This window comes from Pieris napi, chromosome 18 (assembly GCF_905475465.1).
Source record: "Pieris napi chromosome 18, ilPieNapi1.2, whole genome shotgun sequence".
NCBI classification, from domain to species: Eukaryota; Metazoa; Arthropoda; class Insecta; order Lepidoptera; family Pieridae; genus Pieris; species Pieris napi.
This window is the reverse complement of record NC_062251.1, coordinates 6,186,360-6,211,066: the sequence shown is the minus strand read 5'-3', so window position 1 is coordinate 6,211,066 and position 24,707 is coordinate 6,186,360. Positions and strand designations below refer to the sequence as shown.

The 24,707-nt window shown below is 37.9% G+C and overlaps 1 protein-coding gene across 7 annotated transcripts in view; it reads left to right on the top strand.

Moving 5' to 3' along the window:
* Nucleotides 1-24,707, top strand: part of LOC125058592 (spectrin beta chain, non-erythrocytic 1) — a 141,344-nt gene that overhangs the window by 75,639 nt on the left and 40,998 nt on the right. For all 7 annotated transcript variants that reach the window (XM_047662697.1, XM_047662699.1, XM_047662694.1 and 4 more), the window contains 14 exons: nt 1,012-1,202; nt 2,714-2,933; nt 3,868-4,086; nt 4,741-4,934; nt 7,223-7,325; nt 7,940-8,085; nt 9,461-9,695; nt 10,429-10,602; nt 18,567-18,767; nt 20,170-20,332; nt 21,155-21,243; nt 21,839-21,952; nt 22,579-22,708; nt 24,062-24,262. In XM_047662697.1, coding sequence (XP_047518653.1) covers nt 1,012-1,202; nt 2,714-2,933; nt 3,868-4,086; nt 4,741-4,934; nt 7,223-7,325; nt 7,940-8,085; nt 9,461-9,695; nt 10,429-10,602; nt 18,567-18,767; nt 20,170-20,332; nt 21,155-21,243; nt 21,839-21,952; nt 22,579-22,708; nt 24,062-24,262 — 2,380 coding nt within the window. The remainder of the gene's footprint in view (nt 1-1,011; nt 1,203-2,713; nt 2,934-3,867; nt 4,087-4,740; nt 4,935-7,222; nt 7,326-7,939; nt 8,086-9,460; nt 9,696-10,428; nt 10,603-18,566; nt 18,768-20,169; nt 20,333-21,154; nt 21,244-21,838; nt 21,953-22,578; nt 22,709-24,061; nt 24,263-24,707) is intronic.

The following is a 24,707-nucleotide window of genomic DNA, read 5'->3' as shown; positions in this document are numbered from 1 at the left end:
ACAAATATATTTACGCTATATAAAGTGTAGGTCAGGAGGTAGCCAATTTAACATTTTTTTTTTTAATTTAAAGAAAAAACTTTTTAACCGGATTAAAGTTATGTATTGTTATAAATTTACAACTATTGAACATCCAACACCTTTTTTCTTAAGTCACCGTGACCACGCACGCTGTAAAGCACCCGAAAAGTCGGATAAATTTAAAATTATGTTAAATAGTTGTAAATAAAAAAGTAATGTTCGACTCCACTCAATACCTTGTCCTACCGACCACGGTCGGTCGTAAAATTTTATTGCTTTAAGTACGTATACACTGCGTTGTAATAACAACTTTAAGCAATTCGCGTAAGGTTGATTTTGCAATAATATATTATGCTTGTAACATATACTATTATCGACATACTGTTATATAAAGGGACTGAAATAGTGTTTCGGGACACTTTCGAGCGTTACTTCGCTTTCCATTCGAGACTGTGCATCTTGGGTTTTTTGTATATCAATGTTATGCATGCAATAATATCAATGCAAATGAATTTCGTGCCCTGCGTGATTTTTTGGAAATTAGTTAAATGCGACTAATTACATTATGGAGATGCTACGTGAAACTAGTGTCGCGAAAGTGCCTGTGCTGTGCGTATTTTGATGCTAATACATGATACCACCCTGAACTCTTATGATAAAGACTTTAAACTATTTCCAGTTGCTAAAAAACGCAGCATTTTAAGTTTATAGACCAGCATCTCTTTAGCTACATTAAATATAGACAAATTAAGCTTTGACGATGATGGGGCTATGGCTACTGCGACACTAAATTTACAAAATTACTTTCGCATATATCGAAACTACTTTCGTGAAACTGATTTCCCATGCATGCCACTAATTTCGTAATGTAATTCCGGCTTTACGTCTCTTTCGTTTAAATTGTGTCAACGCTGTGCTGAAAAAAGACAACTGATTGACATAAGTGAATACGGTGAAGTTGAAGATTATATGATTAAAACTCTTTAATAGGCATTGGAGCAAGAACTCACGCAAATGGAGCAAAGGGCACAAGCACTGTCAGTCCAAGGTGCGGATCTGGTCTCCGGCGGTCACTTTGACAGCGCTGCTATTCAGAGGGATTGTGCTGCATTGCAAAACGCATGTGCTGCTCTGAGACCTAGAGCTGTCGAGAGGAGGAGGGCCTTGGAGAGTAGTTTGCAGTAAGTTCATTACAATCAACTTTGTGTTAGTAATTTAATCTTTCATAATTAGGGCAATCTTTCATAATAAAACCCTGTCACCTGTGTACTTTATACAAATATAAAAATGTTGGGATAGCCAAGAACTTTATTTTTGAAGTGAAAACTTCTTTAGCGGCGCTGAGCACTTTTTTGTATGGGTAAAAACTTTCAAACTCCCGTCAGGGTCACGTGATGCTGATCGAAAAAGCGTAAGATCGAGGGGAAGGGAGAGGAACTAGTATCTCCCACTCTTTCTACCGTGCCTGAGTGTGCTGCTCTGTTTAGGCGGCACAGGGCGCTTGCGCGAATGATCAATCATTAATTGAATTTTTAAATAATGAATTTGGTTTAACTATGTCAAATAATCGCAATTTTAGCACAACGAAATACAAAACTACTATTGATGCGGTCTTTATTAGACACTTAAATAGGTTCGAATCAAAACTGTTTGTTTCTTACTTCAGTTATCATAAACCAATTGTATCAGTTGTAAAAATTTGCGATGATGATTCTGATAATAACGATGGTGTATAAGTCGTCGAAGTTATGGATGGAAGTTGATTTTTCTGAGAGATAAAATTTAATGTAATATATAAGTAACGATATAATATTATAAATAATAACATATAAATTGTCATATTTGTGTACGATAGCGCAATAAATAAACATTGTATTCTACCTCATAAATGATAGTACTTTTATACTTATAATTAAACACAACGTTAATATTGAAGTTTTCACTTCTGCCGGCACTCCCGGAGTGCTACGTTTTTTTTCATAAGGGGTCATTCAAGTATTACGGCCCCCTCATGACAGCAAAAGTAAGAAAAACTGTCAAATATACATACGCGTGGGCCAGGTAGCGTTGAAGTATTACGTAACGAATTTGAGGGGGGGGTCCTTTTGTAGAACGTTACGATGCGGGGCGGGGATAGAATCACGCGTTATTGTTAATATTATTTTCGGTTTTTTCAGTACTTTACACCACATAATGGTAACTTTTAGGTATAAAGAGTCACTAGGTGGTCACGAAACGTTTTACTATACTTGGGTACAGAAAAACGTTACACCGGGGGGGGGGTCAATAATCATAATGCATATATATAATAGCTTTGTTTTTATTATTTAGCTTTTTCTTTTGTTTTTCCAGCTCTCATGACCTTATATAATATTTTATGAACGTATTTTAATTTTAAGTTAGTTTTACTAGATTAAAGTATACTCAATTAGAATATACTGTGAAATTAATGAAGATTTCATTTAATATAAAATGACTCACAGATTAATTGTTTTAAATACATTATTTATCTTAGCCTCTTTATTTTCCATAATATATTTAACAAGTATATCATATTAATTATTACATAATATGTGCATACATTAAAAAAAAATCCAATCTTAATTAATAATTTTGAATGATAAATTAATTAAAAAGAATCAAAATCATTTTTTTTAAATATCTATATTCTATACCATGTTTTTGTTAATAGGCTACACAAACTAGCAGCGGAGGTGACAGGCGAAATAGCATGGGTTGATGAGCGAAGAGCGGCTGCATCTTCCACAGCCCTGCCTCAAGATCTACACGCTGCTCAAACAGCCCAAAAGAAGCATGCGAAATTGCGAGCAGAGTTGCAAGGACGGAAACCGTTGGTGCAACGAGTTTTAGATAGGGGTGAACAATTGCCGAAGAATCCGCAGGCTGACAAGGTATATAAATAAATATATATATAAATATATATCTAATATATAAAATTCTCGTGTCGCGGTGTTTGTAGACTCCTCCGAATCGGCTTGACCGATTCTCATGAAATTTTTTGTGCATATTGGGTATCGGACAATATCTATTTTTCATCCCCGTAAATGTTAAGGGTAGTCCTCCACCTCTAAATTATATTCTTTTTTATTTTTAGATAAAAAAAATGTTTTTTATGATACAGCATTAAAAAATACATACAACCCCTAATTTTCACCCCTCTATAATCAACCCCTATTTTTTATTATAAATGATATACATGGCAAAACGACGTTTGCCCGGTCAGCTAGTATTGATATAATATATATATTTAATAACAGTTTTATATTATTACTAGCTGACCAGGCTAACGTTTGTATTGCCATGTATATTATTTCTAGGAAAAAAATTTTTAGTTCAATAAAAATAACTATCTACATTAATAAAAAAAATAGGGGTTGATCGTAGAGGGGTGAAAATTAGGGGTTGAATGTATTTTTGTATGATGTATCACAATAAATAAAAACAAAAAAAAATCGAAAAAAAAAATTTTGGTGTGGAAATCCCTTTTCACCTAGGGGTTTGAAAGATAATATATAGTAGCCGATTCTCAGACTTTCTGAATATGCATATAAATTTCATCAAAATCGGTCGAGCCGTTTGGGAGGAGTGTGGGAACGAACACGAGAAGTTTATATATATGTATTATTATTTAATCACATTTTGATAAAACTTCATAAAATGAATAATAGGCTATTTGACAGTACACGAAAGTGTTACATTACGTTATATAGAGTGTTTCGTTATAGCGAATATAAATGTATATAATAATATATACTGTACTAAAAATAAAATAGTACTACCGGCTTATGGCAGAGTTTCCGTTTGTTAAATTGATATCTTTTACAGATCAAACAACTTTGCAAAGAGCTCGAAGGCGCTTACTCCGAAATATCTCAAGCGGCTGATGAACGCGCGGCTCGACTTGAAACAGCGCTTAAAGCGCAACAGTTCCTTCACGATGCGCTGGAAGTGGACTCTTGGTTAGCGGACAAAGCTGCTGAGCTGGCCAGCGCTGATGTTGGAAATGACAGACATCGTGCGACGCAATTGCTGACCAGACACAAGGTATGTGTACATTTTATATATATTTATATATATATATATATTTATTTGAAGGCAAGAAACTATTCGAATAAGAAACTGTTCAATAATAAGTTAATATCTAGATCTAGATTGATTTTTTTACGAGCAAACGGGCAGAACTCTGATGTTAAGTTATACCGACATTCAATACCAGAGGGCTCGCGAATGTGTTGCCGGCCTTTTAATTATGAATAATTTATTTACTCCAGCATGAACGACAGCATTATAATTTTAAAATAATATCGACCTATTGAAATTAAACAACTTCTTTGGCGTAAAATCTTTTTAAATTTTTTATCTTTTGCCTTATTCTACTTTTGTAGAAAAATCTACACTAACAATAGAAAAAAGCTATTTAATTGAAAGTTTTATTATAACGCATTATCTAGTAAATAAAGTTTATTTAAATATCACAAAATGATTTCTACATAATTAAAGAAATGGACATTTTTTATTTTAAAATGTTGATTTTGCTAACTTTACGGTGTCGGTATTTTGTGACGGTGTGTGCGCGCATCGTAAAAATGCGTCATTTTTCCCTAACGCGCCAGAAGAAGTATAACTTCAAAAATATTTCTATATTTATATAATTTTTTGGTGGTCCTTAGTTATAATATTATAATACAATACCACCAGGCGGTAGAATTAGAGCTGGACACATATGCGGCCATCATATCGGAGATGGGCCACGTGGCTGGAGCCCTGGCTGCAAGTGGAGGGCCGGAGGGCGAAGCACTAGTGGAAAGACATGAACAACTGTCCGCCAGTCTTGCCAGGCTGCAGCGTAGAGCTGCTTTGAGACAGGCTGCATTGGTTGAGAGTGTTTGCAGGTAGGTTTATTTATTTACTTTTTGAATAAGGGAGCGTTCAAGTATTACGTAACGTATTTTGGGGGGGGGGTCCTTTTGTAAAACGTTACGATGCGGGGCGGGGCTTAAATTACGCGTTATTGTTATTTTTTTCGACTTACACCACATAATAGTAACTAAAGAGTCACTAGGTGGTCACGAAACGTTTTACTATACTTGGGTACTGAAAAACGTTACGGCGAGTTACATGGGGGGGGGGGGTCAATAATCTCCAAAAATTGCGTTACGTAATACTTGAACGCTCCCTAAGAATTAAATAATAATATTAACAATAAGGATTATATAATTAAGAAGAATATCTGAGGTATCAGACGTCACTATGATAGTAAATAAACTTAAGTGGAAATGGGCGGGTCTCAGAAGAGAGACAGAAAAGTGGAGCATGTGCATGATTAATATTAATGCACCAATGTTTTAATATAAGTCAGTATTGTACTGTTACGCGGACCTATAATGGGATCTTTTAAAAAAATGATTTAATGATTTCAATTACAAGTATATTGATTTAGAATACAAAGGAAGTAGTATAAAATATTAGCACGTCTGCTCGGATAAGACTTAGGAGATCGACTAACTGGATGGGAAATGAGAGGTTGTTTATGCATGGTAAGAAATGATGACGAGGCTTAGGGTATATCAGCAATATAGGATGCATTGGGGGTTGTAACAGTACCAACATACAACAGTACTCATATTCATTGATATACAAAAAACCCAAGATGCACACTCAACGTCAAAAAAACGTCCTCAAAAAATGAGCGCAACATTCTAAATTGTGCGCTCATTTCAAATAGTCTCGCGTCTAATAAGTGGAGTCGATGTTATTTATTTGTGTATTTTTTTATAAATAAATTTATGTACTTTTGAACTTTTTTGTGTGTTGTTTTTGACAAATATATTTACGCTATATAAATTGTAGGTCAGGAGGAAAAAACTTTTTAACCGGATTAAAGTTATGTACTATTAAAAATTTACAACTATTTAACATCCAACACCTTTTGTCTACAGTCACCGTGACCACGCACGCTGTAAAGCACCCGAAAAGTCGGATAAACTTAAAATTATGTTAAATAGTTGTAAATAAAAAAGTTATGTTCGACTCCACTCAATACCTTGTCTTACCGACCACGGTCGGTCGTAAAATTTTATTGCTTTAAGTACGTATACACGGCGTTGTAATAACAACTTTAAGCAATTCGCGTAAGGTTGATTTTGCAATAATATATGCTTGTAACATATACTGTTATAGACATACTGTTATAGAAAGGGACAGAAATAGTGTTTCGGGACACTTTCGAGCGTTACTTTTATTCGAGACTGTGCATCTTGGGTTTTTTGTATATCAATGCTCATATTAAATAGTCGTATTCTAAAGAGCCTTGTTTCATTACAATACTCAGTACCTTATAAGGACATACGAATACCAAAATAAGATACATTGGTGACCCCGTGGAAGTCTGACAAAGTAAAATGGTGCCCAAGGTACAATAACGAAAGAGGAAGAAAATTTAGAAGTATAGACCAGATATAGGTTACAGCAGGCGATACATAGCACGCTGGCACAGTGTAGATAGTAATGGCGAGATTTTGAGGAGGCCTTTGACAAAAAAGGGCTCAATAATGTAGAAATCCGATGATAGAAATATAAAATATGTCCGAACCAATTCGACTTCCTTCAAGAGAAAAAGCGTGCCAATTCTTAAAAGGCCGGCAACGCACTCGCTAGCCCTGGCATAGAGAGTGACCATGTTATATCACATAACATCAGATAAGCCTCCTGCTCGTTTGACCCCTGTCCTATTAAAAAATGTATTTATGTATCTGAAATAAAAGGATTTTATTATTATTATTAACAATAAACTTTAAAGCACATGGGCGACCTTATCGCTACTAAGCGATCTCACCTCAAGCTTAATATAAAAGTAATTTTTTAAGTAACTCTCAATAATGTTCGTGCTCCATCATCAGAGCTCAGTCGTAGCAGCTTAGACAGGTGTTCTATAAGTTATATGCTCATATACATATCATGTACGAGGAAGTATCATTGCTACTTGCGAAAGTTTTTTTATTTATTTCAATAGATCGCAACTAGAAGAATATTCTTTGTGATGATACTAAAGAAGTATGACGTCTACAAGGGGTTAAGGAGAAAAGAGAGTCGATAGATGCGTAGATGTTTTTTAGGTCTAACCAATCACCAATCGTGCCAGGTCACGTTGCAAGAATAATTTACCCTGGTTTCTTTTCAGACATGAATACTTGGCAGAAAGCGCGGAATTGGAGAGCTGGATACAGGAGCAATATGGAGCTGCCTCCAGCGAAGATTATGGGCAGGATTACGAACATCTATTGGTAATTTTAATAATTTTACCTTTATTTCAATGTCTATTATGATATAAATAATTTAATTATCTTATATATAAAAATGAATCGCAAAATGTGTTGGTAAGCGCAAAACTCAACAACGCCTGGACCTATTTGGCCAATATTTTTTTTATAATATTCCTTGAAGTACGAGGATGGTTCTTACGGAGAGAAAAATTAAAAAAAAATTGAGTGAAAAAGTCTAAAAACAACACTTTTCTATATTCCCATACAAAATATTCGTAATAATACTTAAAAGTCAATTTGAACTTTAATACCATATCATAAAGTTCAAATGTTAGTGGAGGGGGGAAATCAATAAAGCTTTTTATAAATTTGAGGAATATTGAAATGATCCTAATCCTTGGGATTGATTTGCTCCAGTTGAAACAATTTATATGACTCAAAACTTGGCAATTAAAAAGAGTGGCGGAGAGTTTCTTGCCAGTTCTTCTTGCCCGCTCTACGCCCTTGACTTGCGAACTGGTAGTAAATGTAAATTTACGATTAATTTAACTTGACTATTCAAAAGTGTACTTGGTTACCTACTTGAATAAAGATATTTTGAGTTTGAGTTTGAGTTTGAAAAAATGTATCACCAGGTTCTTCGTTCGAAATTCGAGGAATTGCGTCACCGTGTAGAAAGCGGCGCGGAACGTTTTAGCCAATGCGAGGAACTGGCGAAGAAATTGCTCGCATCTAACAGTCCATATATTGGCGACATAGAGGCAAGACAGGAAGCCCTTGGGTGAGTTGAAGTTCAGAAATTCTAGAACAATTGTACAATTAACTGTATCGAGTTTACATCATCTTAATATATATAAATTACGCGTCACGTTGTTTGACCGCTATGGACTCCTAAACTACAGAACCGATTTCAATCTATTTTGCAAATAGTGTGCAGTTCGATCTTAAAATATAGGATAGTTTATATCTCAATTTATACTCGCAATATTATTTTATAGTCACAAGTCTAACAGATGGCGCTGTCTTCAAAGTACCAACGTTTCACATAAGCTACAATGTAATGGCATAACCACCAAAAAAGCATGGTGGTCCCCATGACTGGTGTTCTCCTACCGTTTCCCTTGAATAGTTTACTACTATGTAATATAACAAAAACCTTAGCCACAGCAACGCTTGGCCGGTCTGCTAGTAAATTATATGTTTTAGTTGTCAGTTTACCTATTTGTATGTAAAGTCAATCTCAAGACGGATTTAATGGTGATTTCTTTCCCATAAAATTCACGTGTTCCAACGAAGCTGGCGCCTTTCTTAAAGTACAGTACAAACTCCATGTAACGTCCCTCGATTTAACGACGAACTAAAGCTTCGAAATCAATTGGCTTTAGTTGTCTTCCATACAATGATACACTCTACATAGCATTACACCCACTCTCAATAACGACAATAATTAAAGTACTTGTTAAACTAAAATTTGTTGCGCAGCTGTGTACGTTCTTTTGTCGCTTTATTATCCTAGCCCGTAATAAACTCGACTGTCATCATGCATACGAACTTTCTAAGAAATTCGTTCTTTTGTTTACAAATTGGGATTGCTTTCACGTGTAGACTGTTGTTGTCTATGGCTAATAAGTATGAGTCATGGATTATCTATAAGATTTTCTACTCTCCATTTCACAATTCTCTATAACGAGTTTATAAAAAAAATGCACAGTCCCTTCAGTGTCGTTATATAGAGTGTACACTGTATTACTAATAATAAAGGAAAAAATCAATTTTTTGCCAGCATTAGGCATAGACCTTTAACTGGAGCAATTGGAACAATAACTTTTGTTACAGGAATAGTAAAATGGATTCCATAAATTTAGAATAAATTTAATAATTTTCGGATATATTATCATTTTAATAATAATATTCCAATGATGGCGAGATGTCTGTCGAGAAGGAATTTTCCAAGGAAAACATACAATTCTTGTTTCAAAAGGTTTCGATGAGGAATAATTTTATTCATTATTTCATTCTGAGCTTTTTTCCATTCTAGATTAGCCCCTAATATTGTAACACAAATTAACAGTAATGATTAGACAAACTATAAAATTTACGTTACTCGCACGTTCTTTTGAACGAACGTATACGCTACAAATATTCCTATTTTCCAGTGAATCTTGGCAACGTTTGGTTGAACAAATCGAGTCCCGCGCCCGTCGTCTTCACGCCGCGGGTGAAATCCACCGATTCCACAGAGATGCGAGCGAATTATTGGCTAGAGCTGCCGATCGCCGCGCCCAGCTGTCTGAACCAGCCCCGCCCAGGGACCTTAGGGCAGCCGAAGCATTGCTAAGGAACCACACCACTGCTGAAAATGATCTGCTGGCCATCGATGCGCAGATGCAGGTGAAAACGCCTTTTCATTGCTGAATCTAAGAACAGTAACCCTTACAACGCATTTTCATTTGCGTTTTTTACAAAGTTTACTACGGAGAGAGTTCGGAAGAATTGTTTGGGTTGATCCCTCCTGCTTCTTTTCAACACCGTACGAGCCGAACGACCTCTAAATTTCACCAGCATCATCTTGATGGTTGGAGGTCTTCCACAGTCCGTTTCACAAGGCATTTTCTTTTGCGAACTAGCGAACTGTGGAATTGGCTCTCGGGGGGGGGTCTTCCCTCAGAGATACGACCTCCAAATGTTCAAAAAGCGAGTCTACTCCTCCCTCAAAGGCCGGCAACGCACCCACTAAAAATGGATGTCTATGGGCTGCGTAGACTCCCTTTTTGGTCGTCCCGCAAGCTCGTTGTCCCCCCTATTATATAAAAAAATAAAAAATAAAAATTTCATATTACACGATTTCGGACCTACTTCACGGATGGAATATCCGTGAAGTATATAATATATACTTATATATATAAAGCAGGGATTGCACACGTTATATTTCTTATATGGGGTCATTAGAAGGGCGTTATTCGAGAATAGTCATACAACGCGTTTCCTATAACGCGGAAATAATCTACCGTAGTTTAATATTACTCAAAAATCAGGTCTGACCGCAAATCCAACCAAAATTTTTAGCTTAGGTCCTTACATATTTTCTTACTGTCCATAATATCAACTTGATCAATTTTTCCAGGTGTTACAAGAAGAAGGCTCTCGCCTCCAAAAGCTCTGCCCAGGTGGTAACGAGCAGCAAATAGCATTACGTCAGCGAGCGCTGTCAGAGGCCTGGAGTTCCCTGCGAGCAGCTGCAGATGCTAGAAAGACGGTGCTTCATCATCATCACCAATTGCAACAGTTGTTGTCTGAGGTACGAAATTTCTTTGGAGTTGTCTTTGATATACAAAAAATATTATATATATATTATTATTATATGTACGGGGCTCGGGCTAAAAGCTAAATAATAGTTCAATTCTAAACTACTCCGGAAATATTCTCATGATATTTGTTCGGAAAGTAACCGAACACCTTGTAAAATAGCATAAGTACATATAGTTAGATCGCCGCCTGCGCGCGACGCTTTTCTATAACATCAGTGTATCATCAACCATCAACGCGATCACTCATTAAATTAGTTTTTAAGAGCAAAGCAATCTTTTATTTAAATATCATTAAAGTGTTTTGGCAGCAGCCCGAACATTTTTGGTCCTTCGAGCCTCCGTACAGGCGGGACCTGGAACGCGAGTTTTCGTGAAAGTTTCGTGTGTACGAAGTGCTAGCACCATTACATTAAATCATCAAGTGCGGTGAGCTAAACCAGCTCCCACACAGCATACATCACAGCATACATCAGTTCTGGTTCGGCAAGCTAGCAGGCTTGCTACCAGGTTTAGCAGCATCAGCATCAGCATTCGTGAGGTGGCCAGGCAGGCTAACCACACAACAGCATCATTACCTGTGGGCGAGCCAAGCAGGCTTACTTCGCAGCAGCATACAGCATCGACAGCACCGCGCGGGTTCGAGCAACAGCACAACAGCAACAGCATATCAAGTGAGATCTTTCCATATTACTGTTTAATCCAGCATGGATCTCGATAACCTACAGCCTAGTCAACAGCAAACATCGTCTAATATCACAGATGAATTAGCACAGCAAGTAGAACCCCTGAAATCCAACGGGAAACTTCGGGAGCTCCTTAGAAAGCAGATATCAAACTTCAAAGCATTCGAGAGAACCGTTAGCAATATAGATTTAAGTAGCATGTCCGAAAAATGGGAGTTTGAATACACCCTAAAATCAATACAGCAGCGCTGGTCAGCTATAGACTCTCATCACTGGGAGGTCGACATGTACCAAGAAGGTGAGGATGAGGTATATCAAAGCATATTTTCGAAACATGAACGAACATACAACGAGTACATCAAATCAATCAATAGCAAATTATGGTCCGTTGCACATCGCGAGTATTCTACGCCCAAAATGGATATTCCAGTTTTTACGGGTAACTACCAGCACTGGACCTCATTCAAGGACCTTTTCCTAGAAACAATCGACCGCAACCCGTCCTTATCAAATGCACAAAAAATGCAGTTTTTGAAGAGCAAGGTAAAAGGTGAAGCCGAAAATTTGATTCGTCACCTACAAATCAGTTCCGAAAACTACTCTATATGTTGGGAAATCCTAAATAACAGATATAATAATCAAAGATTAATATTCACATCACACATGAATATCCTGTTCAGTCTCCCAACCATGCAGCAGCAGTCATTGATCCAGATCAAGAGGATGCATGACACAGCAGTCGAGGTACTTAATGCTATAAAGAACCTAGGTGTCAACATAAGCACCTGGGACCCCATCATAGTTCATATCTTATCACAAAAACTCGACACAGAGACCCATGCAGATTATATTGAATCAGTCAAAAATCCCCGTGAATTGCCTATTTTACGAGAGTTTATCGATTTCTTAGAATTGAAATTCACTACCCTAGAATCGTCTTGTAGAAAACAAGACTTTTCGACTCAAAAGACAAATCAAGGGACTCAACAAACTTATTATCAAAATCGCAAACAGCATTTTGAACACCAACCATCAAACAAAACTTTCCCACCGCGTCCCATCATGAAAGCGCTTCACGTATCTACGGGTATCATATGTCCATTATGTTTCCAGGCACACGGTATATTCCAATGCAATAATTTCTTGCAATTGCCGTGCGAATTGAAACTTAAAACCGTGCAAAAGTTACAACTCTGCGCAAACTGTTTGTATTCTCATAAAAATAATAAATGTTATTCAATAAAACGATGTCGTGCGTGTAATGAAAATCATAACAGCCTGTTACATGACGCCTTTAGCAAGCAAAAACCAACCATATCAACCGCAAGTACTTCGAAGTCTCACGTTCAACAAAATACCAACGCAGCAACTACGCCCCATGCAGCCGTGGGAAAGGCAACCGAAGTTCTCTTAGCGACCGCAGAAGACAAAATCACGGCAATCGATGGTTCACAGCAAATAATGAGGGTCCTGATTGACCAAGGATCCCAGATATCATTAATTTCGGAAAAGGCTGCTCAATCATTAGGTTTACAACGGCAAAAATGCAACGGCTCTATCTTTGGAGTCGGTCAAAAGCAAAATAATTGCAAAGGCATGCTCACTATCAAGTGCGCGTCTGTCAACGATGATTACTCATTCGAAACCGAAGTTTTAATTATAAACAACTTAATCAAAAGCTTGCCGAATCACAGCTTCGATAGACCGTTTCTACCGTATTTAGATAACATAAAATTAGCGGACCCTAATTATAATATGAGTAGACCAATCGATCTACTATTCGGAGCGGATGTCTACGCATCTATAATCTTAAACGGGATAGTCAAGGGCGAACATCAATCACAACCAATAGCACAACAAACGCGCCTTGGCTGGATTCTCTGCGGAAACATGCCCCAATCATTTCACTGCAACGTTGTACTCAGCAACTTCGAAGACCTGAAACAATTTTGGGAGATCGAGGGTATAACGGAGGAGTATTCAATGTCCACAGATGATCAACATTGTATTGACTTTTACAAGCAAACAACAAAAAGACTCGAAGACGGACGGTACCAGGTCAGGTTACCAATGACAGAAAATTTTGAAGAGAAACTAGGAGAGTCTAAACACATAGCAATAGCACAATTTCGTAACATCGAAAAGAAACTAGCAAAGGATCCTAATTTGGCAACAAGTTACAAACAATTTATGCAGGAATATCTAGACTTAGGTCATATGACACCTTGTATATACATGTATAACGAAAGGGCTTCCCCGGAATGTTATCTCCCGCACCACGGCGTGCAGCGTGCCGACGCGAGCAAATTCCTACGCGTTGTTTACAGTGGGTCAGCAAAGACGTCGTCTGGGTTCAGTCTTAATGATTTAATGTACAAAGGTCCGAATTTACAAAAAGACTTGCAATCACTAATTTTATCATGGAGACAATATAAAGTCGGCTTCGTCGCCGACATAGAAAAAATGTTTCGGAAAATTTTATTAGATAAAACCGATCAAAATCTTCAAAAAATTGTATGGAGGAATTCACCTGAGGAACCTATCAAATCCTATCACCTTACGACCGTAAGTTATGGGACCAGGGCAGCCCCGTTCCTGGCTATGATGACGCTTAAGCAGTTAGCAGCCGATGAACGCGAACGTTTTCCGAAAGCAGCGAAAATTCTAGAAAATCAATTCTATATGGATGATCTGGTAAGCGGAGCACATTCTATAGAAGAAGCAAAACAGATTGTAACACAGCTGGATCAGTTATTAAAATCAGGCGGATTCTTGCTGAGAAAGTGGACATCTAATACAGCAAACATTCTAGAAGACCTGGACACAGAGCAGACAGAGCAAATATTCAATTTCAAATCAGAAAACTCAATCAAAACCCTTGGGCTAGGGTGGTCTCCAGGCGACGACGCATTTACTTTCGAGTGCAGACTGTCCAAGGAACCAATATCAAAATTAACAAAGCGGAAGTTGCTATCAGAAATATCAAAGGTGTTTGATCCGTTGGGCTGGCTAGCGCCAGTCGTTACGAAACTCAAGCTACTTTTCCAAAAAGTTTGGATAGAAGTCAAAGAATGGGAAGACGAAGTATCAGCTGAAAGTTTAACAGAGTGGATAAAAATCAGAACAGACCTGGAAAACATCAACCAATGCACAGTTCCAAGATGGATCGGAAGCGGTGAGAAAGGCGTCATCGAGCTTATCGGGTACTGTGACTCATCTGAAAAGGCATTAGCATGTGTAGTATATGCACGAACAAGCGATGAATCGCAAAGAATATTAGTAGCAGCCAAAACAAAGTTGGTACCCACTGATAAGACTATCACGTTACCACGACTGGAACTTAGTGCAGCTGACCTACTCTCGAAGTTATTGGGGAAAATTGTAGAGAGCTTAGTAGGTCACTCAATCAAAATATCAGCATACAGCGACTCTATGATCGTTCTTGGGTGGCTTCACGGAGACCCTGGAAAATGGAAAATATTCGTATCAAACCGAGTTAAATCAATCACAAAGAACATACCGGCCGAATGTTGGAGATACGTCAAGACCGATCAAAATCCTGCTGACGCAGCCAGCAGAGGTATCTACACAACTCAGCTGGTTAAGCATAAATTATGGTGGCACGGGCCGCCAAATAATGAAGATAAAGAATCTAATATCAAAACATATACTATAGAAGAGGAGTTACGTAATAAAATACACACCAACGTCATTCAGGCTAACAACGAGCAAAAAAGCACATATAAACAAAACATCATAACAGATTTACTAGCAAAACACAGCTCTATAAGAAAGGCCAGACGGGTGTTGGCTTGGATATTACGGGCAACTAAAATTCTCTTGTCTTTAAAAGCAAAGAAACTACCAAGCTATTTAACGCCGCACGAGCTACAAAATGCAAGTCGGTTGATCATTATCAATGAGCAAAGATCCGCATTCGCAAGCGATATAGAGCATTATCGCGAACATAAACGTGTGCAAAGTAAAAGCAAATTATTACCTTTGACACCGCACCTGGACAAGTCAGGAATCCTTAGAGTTGGCGGAAGATTATCAAAAGCAAACATAGATCCTGAGATGAAGCACCCAGCAATCATACCCCACGAAGGGCGTCTCACGACCTTACTGATAGCAGAAGCACATGAACTAACTTATCATGGTGGGCCAAGACTTACTGTGACATGTTTAAGAAAGTAGTACTGGATCATAAGAGGGTACAGTGCCACCAAAAAATATTTGAGATCATGCGTAACCTGCAAACGACACGATCCTGTGTTGGGCCAACAACTGATGGCTGACCTCCCCGAAGCAAGGGTCAACGAGGCACCCCCATTCTATCACACAGGAGTGGACTACACGGGGTTCGTAGAAGCAAAAGCAAGTAGAGGTAGAAGCATTCGAACTACTAAAGCATACATAGCAGTGTTCGTTTGTATGGTCACTAAAGCAGTACACCTAGAGTTGGTGTCTGACCTAAGCAGTGAGGCATTTTTGGCGGCTCTTAGGAGAATGGCTTCAAGGAGAAACGCGCCCCGGCATATCTATTCCGATCAAGGAACTAACTTTATTAAAGCAAACAGAATATTACAAGAGGAAATAGAAGAATTTCAAAGCATGTTCAACGATAGTTTTTTCTCCGAGGTATCTGAAATGAAAATCGACTGGCACTTTAACGCCGCCACCTGGGCGAGTGCCGGAGGACTGTGGGAAAGAGCAGTACGTAGCCTCAAACATCACCTAAAAAGAGTTATAGGGCAGCAGAAACTTACCTTTGAAGAGTACTCCACTCTTCTATCACAGCTAGAAGCATGTTTAAACTCTAGGCCGCTCTGCGCGTTAACTGAAGATACGGACGACTTGCAAATCCTAACCCCAGCGCATTTCCTGACGGGAAGGGCAGGTTCGATCATTATACAGACAAAGGAAGATGCAAGGACAAGGTGGCATCTCACTAGCAAATTATTTACTGACATATGGAAGCAATGGAAATCAGACTATCTCACCCAGCTAACAGAAAGAACAAAATGGCGAAAAAGTTGTAAAAACATTGAAATTGGAGAAATCGTTCTTATACATGACGCTAATTTACCGCCAGGGAAGTGGGCGATGGGTCGCGTCGTCCAGCTTCACCCGGGTTCAGATGGACTGGTAAGAGTTGTTACCCTAAAAACAAAAAATGGTTTATTAAGGAGACCGATCATCAAATTGTCAGCATTACCTCTCGCCGACACGTCGTCTGAAAGCAAGCAAGAACAAGAACAAGAGCAAGAACAAAACAGAAAAAAAAACATCAAGCAAGCAAACTAATGAATCATGTAAAGGTCAATCATCAGCCGGAAAGAAGACACGACCAGTTAAGAAGAAATTCGACTTTATATCAATGGCGATAGCGCTTCTTTCATTCATGAGCATTATGTCTACGTCTAGATCGGAGTATAATATTACTGAGATGAGCGCCAGCCAATAGTTGTATTTCGACCCCATAACAAAGATGCAACTTATCAGAGACAAATAACCCTTAGTTGTGTACCACAATATGGCCCCGTACTGGCAAGGTAAACTAGCATACAAAAAATTATCAAATCACTTGAACAAACTATGTACTAACATCGAGAATAATCAACAATGCCATATGATTTTACTACAAATGAATGACGACTACTCAGAATTACAACACAACAATCAACTTTTACTGACACAGCATCTTACCGAGCACTCCAGACAGCGTCGCGGTCTTATCAACGGCGTAGGCTACCTTGCGAACACATTGTTTGGTGTGCTAGATCAGCATTTTGCAGATAAATACTCTGAGAACATTGAACTGATTAGAAATAATCAACAACACATGGTAAATCTATGGCGTAACCAAACTTCTATAGTAGAGACAGAATTTAACTTGCTAAAAAGAACAGAAGCATCGATGGAAAGGCAGCATAACATTATAAGTAGTCGGTTAAACTCTCTCGATAAGGCAACAAACGATTTTAATAAACAAATACAGAGCATGTCGGCGTCGGCGACGTCTGGTGCTCTCACCGGGCGCGCAACGCAGTGATAATAGTGAAATACAATCAGTGGTTCACAATGAAAGTGAAAGTGTTAGTGCGCGAAAGGCATTCTCGATAATCGAAGATAGTGTCGTGTAACATAAACACTCATTTTTTTTATTATTTTTTTATCAGTAAATTTTTTTCTATGATTATTATGTATAATTTTAAGCATTTTGTTTTTCTTCTCCCGCCCGGGAGCATGTTCGGAAAGTAACCGAACACCTTGTAAAATAGCATAAGTACATATAGTTAGATCGCCGCCTGCGCGCGACGCTTTTCTATAACATCAGTGTATCATCAACCATCAACGCGATCACTCATTAAATTAGTTTTTAAGAGCAAAGCAATCTTTTATTTAAATATCATTAAAGTGTTTTGGCAGCAGCCCGAACAATATTTATGGGGGCGTTGGAGCCCGGCTGCATACCTTTTAAACGAATAAGTCCCTTTTTAGTAAAAAGGATATTCGAAACTTCCCTGCTGCCTTCTCGGTCGCAGACCTGTAAGACTAGCGATAGGGGTCCTGAAAAAAAACCCCTGGTTAACCAGTCACTGGCATCATAAGTCGCTACACATTCAACTCATGAGTACTATACATAATACTATCCCTACAATCTTATTATAATAAAGTCGCATTGTATGCGAATGAAGTAATCACATCAAGTATTTTTTTAAATTATATCTTACTAGCGGACCCGACAGCCGTTGTCCTGCATGATATTTCAAGCGATTAGGATATTAAACAAAGTATGATCCGACTGCAGTGCCATCTGCTGGGCTGATTTTTGAATCTAAACCATCCAGAAAGAATTAGCGAAATCGGTCCAGCCGTTCACGCGTGATGCCGTCAGCAACGGAAATAGGGATTTATTTTTATATATAGATTTATAGATAATTAGAATTAAATATATTTTCAGTGAGAACGAAGAGTTGAATCAAATTAATGAAGTATATTTGTGCACGTTCCACTACGTGGAACCAGCTGCTCACTAAAGTATTTTCGAACCAATTCGACTTAGGGTACTTCAACGAAAGGAGCATACCAATTTTTCAAATTCCGGCAACGCACTTTCGAGCCTTCTGGCAATATGAGTATCCGAAGATGAACTTTATTATTCATCACTTTCTTTCAGATTGTGTTAACAATGTAATGAAAGGAGATAGCCAGTGTTCGTCATGTTACTGAATTATAATTTCATATTAATGTAAACAAAATTACAGATCCGTGACGTAATGTCCTGGTCGAGCGAACTGCGCAGTCAAATGTCAGCGAGTCTTGGCGCTCGTTCAGCGGCGGCTGCGCAGGCGCAACGTGCGCATCACGACGCCCTGCGCGCTGAGATTGACGCGCGAGACGACACTTTCAGGGATGCGTTGGCCCACGGGCAACAGCTTGTTGATGATGGACACCCTAATGCACAGGTACCTTTAAACTTATGTAGTTTAAACCATTTTAAGGCGTTTTTTAAGTATGTAATGGCGTCTTTAAAGGTGTATTTGTGTTGGTATAACTTGCTGTGTAGTAGTGTTGGCCTAGTGGTTTCAACGTGCGACTCTAATCCCTTGGGTCGTACGTGTATGTGCGCCTTATCACTCGCTCGTACGGTGAAGGAAAACATAGTGAGGAAACCGAGTTGCCTTCGACTCAAAAAGACGACGGTGTGGCACAGAAGGTTGATCAATGATCACCTACTTGCCTTAGAAATTATCACGGAACATTACAGAAATAATTAATTGTAAATTTAAATCATATTTTTCTAAATAGAATTTGTATTTGTACAGTTAATCACATAGACCGATTACATAATGTCACTAGCTGTACCACGCCACGCTTCGCAGTGGTACATTGTGATTGAATAGGTGTGAAATGAGAAACAAAACAAATAATACATTTCATATAACTTTAATTTTGTTATACTTGTGGAAAAAATGTAAAAAAAATTGATAAATATAATAAGGGAGCGTTCAAGTATTACGTAACGAATTGTGGGGGGGGGGGTCATATTGTAAAACGTTACGATGCGGGGCGGGGATTGAATTACACGTTATTGTTAATATTATTTTCGACTTACACCACATAATAGTAACTGAAGAGTCACTAGGTGGTCACGAAACGTTTTACAGTTGGGTACAGAACTGTACTTGGGTACTGAAAAACGTTACCTCGAGTTACATGGGGGTGGGGGGGTCAATAATCTCCAAAAATTGCGTTACGTAATACTTGAACGCTCCCTAAAATAAAATAAAGGTAAATACAAATATCACGAAATAAAATGTTGGCTAACTTCACGGTGTCGGTCTCTGTGTCACAAAAAGTGACGGTGTGCGCGGGCATCGTCAAAATTTACTCATAATTTTTCCCTAACGCGCCAAAAGAAGTATAAGTCCAAAGAACTAAAATGTTTACTATAGCTAACTTCACGGTGTCGGTCTCTGTGTCACAAAAAGTGACGGTGTGCGCGGGCATCGTCAAAATTTACTCATAATTTTTCCCTAACGCGCCAAAAGAAGTATAAGTCCAAAGAACTAAAATGTTTACTATAGCTAACTTCAGGGTGTCGGTTTTTTGTGACGGTGTGCGCGCGCATCGTAAAAATTTACCCTCATAATTTTTCCCTAACGCGCCAAAAGAAGTATAAGTCCAAAAAACTAAAATGTTTACTATAGCTAACTTCAGGGTGTCGGTTTTTTGGGACGGTGTGCGCGCGCATCGTCCAAATTTACTCTCATAATTTTTCCCTAACGCGCCAAAAGAAGTATAACTTCAAAAAGCTAAAAAATAATCATACGAAATGTCGTGCTTAACCAAACATTTGACGAATAGGAAATAGAAGAACGCTGCAACGCGTTGGTAGACGAGCGTGGCAAACTCCACGCGGCGTGGGCAGCTCGCCAGGTGGCCTTGGACCAACTGATCGACTGGCATTGCTTCCTGAGGGACGCTAAGCAGCTCCACGATCTATGCACTGCGCAGGAAGCGGCTTTGAGTAAGTGCTTTTAGAAATCTATATATCTAAGACGTTTGAATGTTGATTGAAGTTGGTAATATACACATGTTCTATATAAGAAAATCACCAGAATCGGTTGTGAATTATAAATACACGCAATCAAAAGAATACGAATTCCACATCTGAGCGTTTCTTTAGGCAGTTTTTGCCGCGCACCACCACTATGTGGAACCAGCTGCCCACTGAAGTATTTTCGAACTTTTTCGACTTAGGGTCCTTTAAGAAAAGAGAGTTCCAATTCTTAAAAGGCCGGCAACGCACTCGCGAGTCTGCTGGAATTGAGATTGTCCATGGGCGGTGGTATCACTTTACATCAGATGAGCCTCCTGCCCGTGTGACACCTATTCTATAATAAATAAATAAAGGTAGATTTTTGTGGCAGACAATCCGGATATTTCATGAGTATTTTGAGTCAGCCTTTCTTGTAAAAAAACCAATTAAAAATGAAATCAAATTATTATTATTTTACCAAAAATTTAGTATAACAAGAACCCGATTTTACGTTGTACTCAAGCAATCTTTGTTAAAATATTTTTTTCCGTACCAGCAATAGCAGAAGTTTGGATCTTCCATAAAAAAGGGACAATTCTCTTTCTTATTGACATGTACGTACTTCGGAGCTCAGAAATTGAGCTCTTCCATATAGTTCTCATTCTTATTGTCATGCGTAATATCAAATATGTAGATATAGAAGTATAGAAGGCGCAAAATCAATTATTATAAAAAGCATCTTGCTTAAATTCTACTTAAGTTGAATAAGTTGTTATAACTTTAGAAAATAACTTAAGAAATTTGTTTTAGGTACTGAAATATCACCGACCCTCAGCGTGGAAGAAGTCGAGAATTTACTGAAAAAACATGAAGCATTTGAGAAGCTTCTTGCAACTCAAGTATGTATATGTTTTCTCGCTTTCCGTCATTGTATTTACACTGTAATGAAAAGAGACAGATAGCTTTTGTTAACACAGTGCAATAAGATTTGGTTTTCATTAATTTATATATCGTAGAAATAAGATACCTTTTTATATATAAGTAATGTCTTTGTTGATAAATCTACTATATAAAAATAAGTCGGGTTTTCCTTCCTGACGCTATAACTCAAGAACGCACGAACCGATTTCCACGGTTTTGCATTCGTTGCAAAAGGTCTCGGGCTCCGTGAGGTTTATAGCAAAGAAAATTCAGGGAAAATTTCAACAGAAAAGCGGGATCACCAAACGAAATGTTACATAAAACGAAGCCATCTGGTGGCGAAACGGAGTTTGCCGAGTTTGCTAGTATATGATATAATATTGATTGTTGGGGTTGTTTATGCCTACTTATGTGCGATATTTGAAGACAAACCTTGTTCTACGCTAGACAGAGATGGAACTATAAAGTTGATTGCTTTGTCTAGGCATTTGTGCAATATTTTATTTATTAATTTTAACTACAACAGCTAATTTCAGAGTTTGTCAGATATTTAATATTAATACATGTTAATAGGATGAAAAACTGTCAACTCTAAACTCCCACGGCGATAAGTTATTGCAACAGAACCATGTCGAGAGCCAACGTATTGCAGACGAGCTGAGAGCTATCAACGAACGAAGGAAGAAGGTAATTTACTAGACTTTGTAGATGTAAAAACTCGAATAACATTTTTTTTCTGGAACAGGAGGCAAACGAGCAGAAGGCTCACCCAAATGAAAGCTTGCGAGGGCGTTGCTGGAAATTATTCCTTCCTTAACCTATTAATAATCTATGATATAAAAATGAATCGCAAAATGTGTTGGTAAGCGCATAACTCAACAACGCCTGGACCAATTTGGCCAATTCTTTTTTTATAATATTCCTTGAAGTACGAGGATGGTTCTTACGGAGAGAAAAATTAAAAAAAATTGAGTGAAAAAGTCTAAAAACAACACTTTTCTATATTCCCATACAAAATATTCGTATTAATACTTAAAAGTCAATTTGAGCTATAATAAAGCCACATCATAAAGTTCAAATGTTAGTGGAGGGGTTCCGGGAAGGTAAATTTTTATTTTTTGACATAATGTATTTGTTGTCTTATCAACTTTCTTTTTTTTATCTTAGCTAGACTGGTGTCCCGAGTAGCAGAATAAGTATTTAAAAAATAAAGAATCGACTGTTAGGCGGTACAATGTTCGCCAGGCCAGCTAGTTATTAATAAAAACACCCAGCCGAGGAGTTTAATAATTAAATAAAACACAATTTTTCAGTTATACGCCAGTGCAGCGGAGCGTCGCGCACGTTTGTTACGCGCGCGTGCACGTGCTCAGTTCAGTCGTGACGCGAACGAAGCGCGTGGCTGGCTCGCTGATAAACTGGCGATGCTCAACGCCCAACATGGTATGTATTGAATGTTTGTATGTAATGTAGTAAGTCTTGGGCGATACAAATGTCAGTTTCGCACAGCCCGAACTTACAACGACTACTATTTAAGCATCCACTTGTTTACTCTATAGCGGAATACGGTTAAGGAGTATTAAGATTATCCATAGTGCTAATATACTGCATCATGAGCACACCCCACATACACACCTTCACGTACATACCCTTATACCCTTGACTGAGAGATACGACTCTAAGAGAAAAAAGAGAGAGTAAGAGATCTGAGTGCACTCCTCCCTCAAAGGCTCGCAACGCTTCTAATAAAAATGGGTGACTATGAGCTTCCCGTCGGCTAACAGCCGAATTAAGTATTATAACGTTTGATCCTTTTTGTATAATATATTATGTGTTCCATCTTTGGCTATAGCCATTATACAACATACTAAAGATATATCTTTAGTATATTTTATCTCAAAATTCAAAGTTTTGTCTTTTTGGATATTCCTAAATTGTAATTGTTTTAGGCATTTTTTATTAGGCTTATTACGTCGTTGTGTGAGTGGATAGCGTTATTTATGTAAATATTAATGATATGCGGTAACACTGAATTTTTTTTTTTGTAGTTGTATTGAGATCTGGAGTAGAACAAATTCATTTTATGAAGATTCACAAATCCCTTTTGTATCTTAAAACGTCCCTCCCAATGTTTTCATTCACCGTTCATTGAAAAATTTATTTCCTCAACTTGGCCGAACAGAAGACCTCACGGTTAAGTTCCATTATGTATTTCAGGCGAAGGAATGTTACTCAATTTCAATAATACACAAAAAAAATGTGTGCGTGTACTAGGTGTACACACGTAAGAAGTGAAACTTCTTTATGACCTTATTTTTCGAAAAATGATCTACTATATGCAACTTAACGAAATTGGTTAAATAAAGTTTAACAAAAGGCTTTTATTATCATAGACATGAATACAAATACAATTATTTCATTTTACCTTATTACTTTAGTAGTAATACAATTACAGAATTTCATTAATTGTAATATAATTATTACTATCATTGTTATCGTTATTATATATTTTTCTTATTAATGGCTTCGAATCTCTTTGGATCAACCGTGGTAGGGACAAGAAAAAGCTATAAAATTTCTCCCATACGTCGATAAAAAATTCATTCTAACGCCGATAAAGAAGTTTGACTTCAAAAAGCAACATGGCGCGTAACCGAAAAATGTGACGCGTAACGAAAAAATGTTACACTACATTTTTTCCAACCCCGATAAAGAAGTTTCACTTCAAAAATTGTATTATTACCAATACATCAAAACATGTTCGTTCAAGATTTATGTACGTATTAAAATAAACAGGTGAAGTTACAAGCCTCGAAGACAAGATGAAGAAGCTGCAGAAACACCAAGCGTTCACAGCTGAACTGGCGGCAAACCGGGCTCGTCTCCAGGAAGTGGAGGAATTGGCAAAACAGCTGGGACCTGAGAAGGAAGTGGTCCAAGAGTTGCAGCAGTTGAGGGAAGACTGGCGACGATTGGAGAAAGCTGCGGAAGAAACTGGTATGTTTTTGCAATAGGCTAACAGGCAGCCTTATCGTTAACAAGGGATCTCTTCCAGGCATAATAGTGAAGAAAAAAAAAGAAAACTTCCCCTTCCCAACATTAGGGCCAGTCAGAGAGTAAACTGGTCCATGATCCTCATGTAAAGCAGTGCCAACTTGGGGGTTTCCGCCCAAGTTTAGGGGGAATCAAGGTGTACTGGGGTTTTTTAGGGGGTACATAATACAAGATCCCAACCAACAAATTAAACCAAAAATTAATCCAAGCGTTTATAACTGAAATGTCAAAAAGCCCCCCGAAATTCGAGATCAAAATTTTATACTTTTTGAATGTATTTTTAATGCATTTTAGAAATTACCTCTCAAACTGAACTCAAAACTTGTAGGGGTATTTGAAGATGATTCCAGGAACATTCTGTAGAAGTTCAGTACCGTCCTTCCCATAC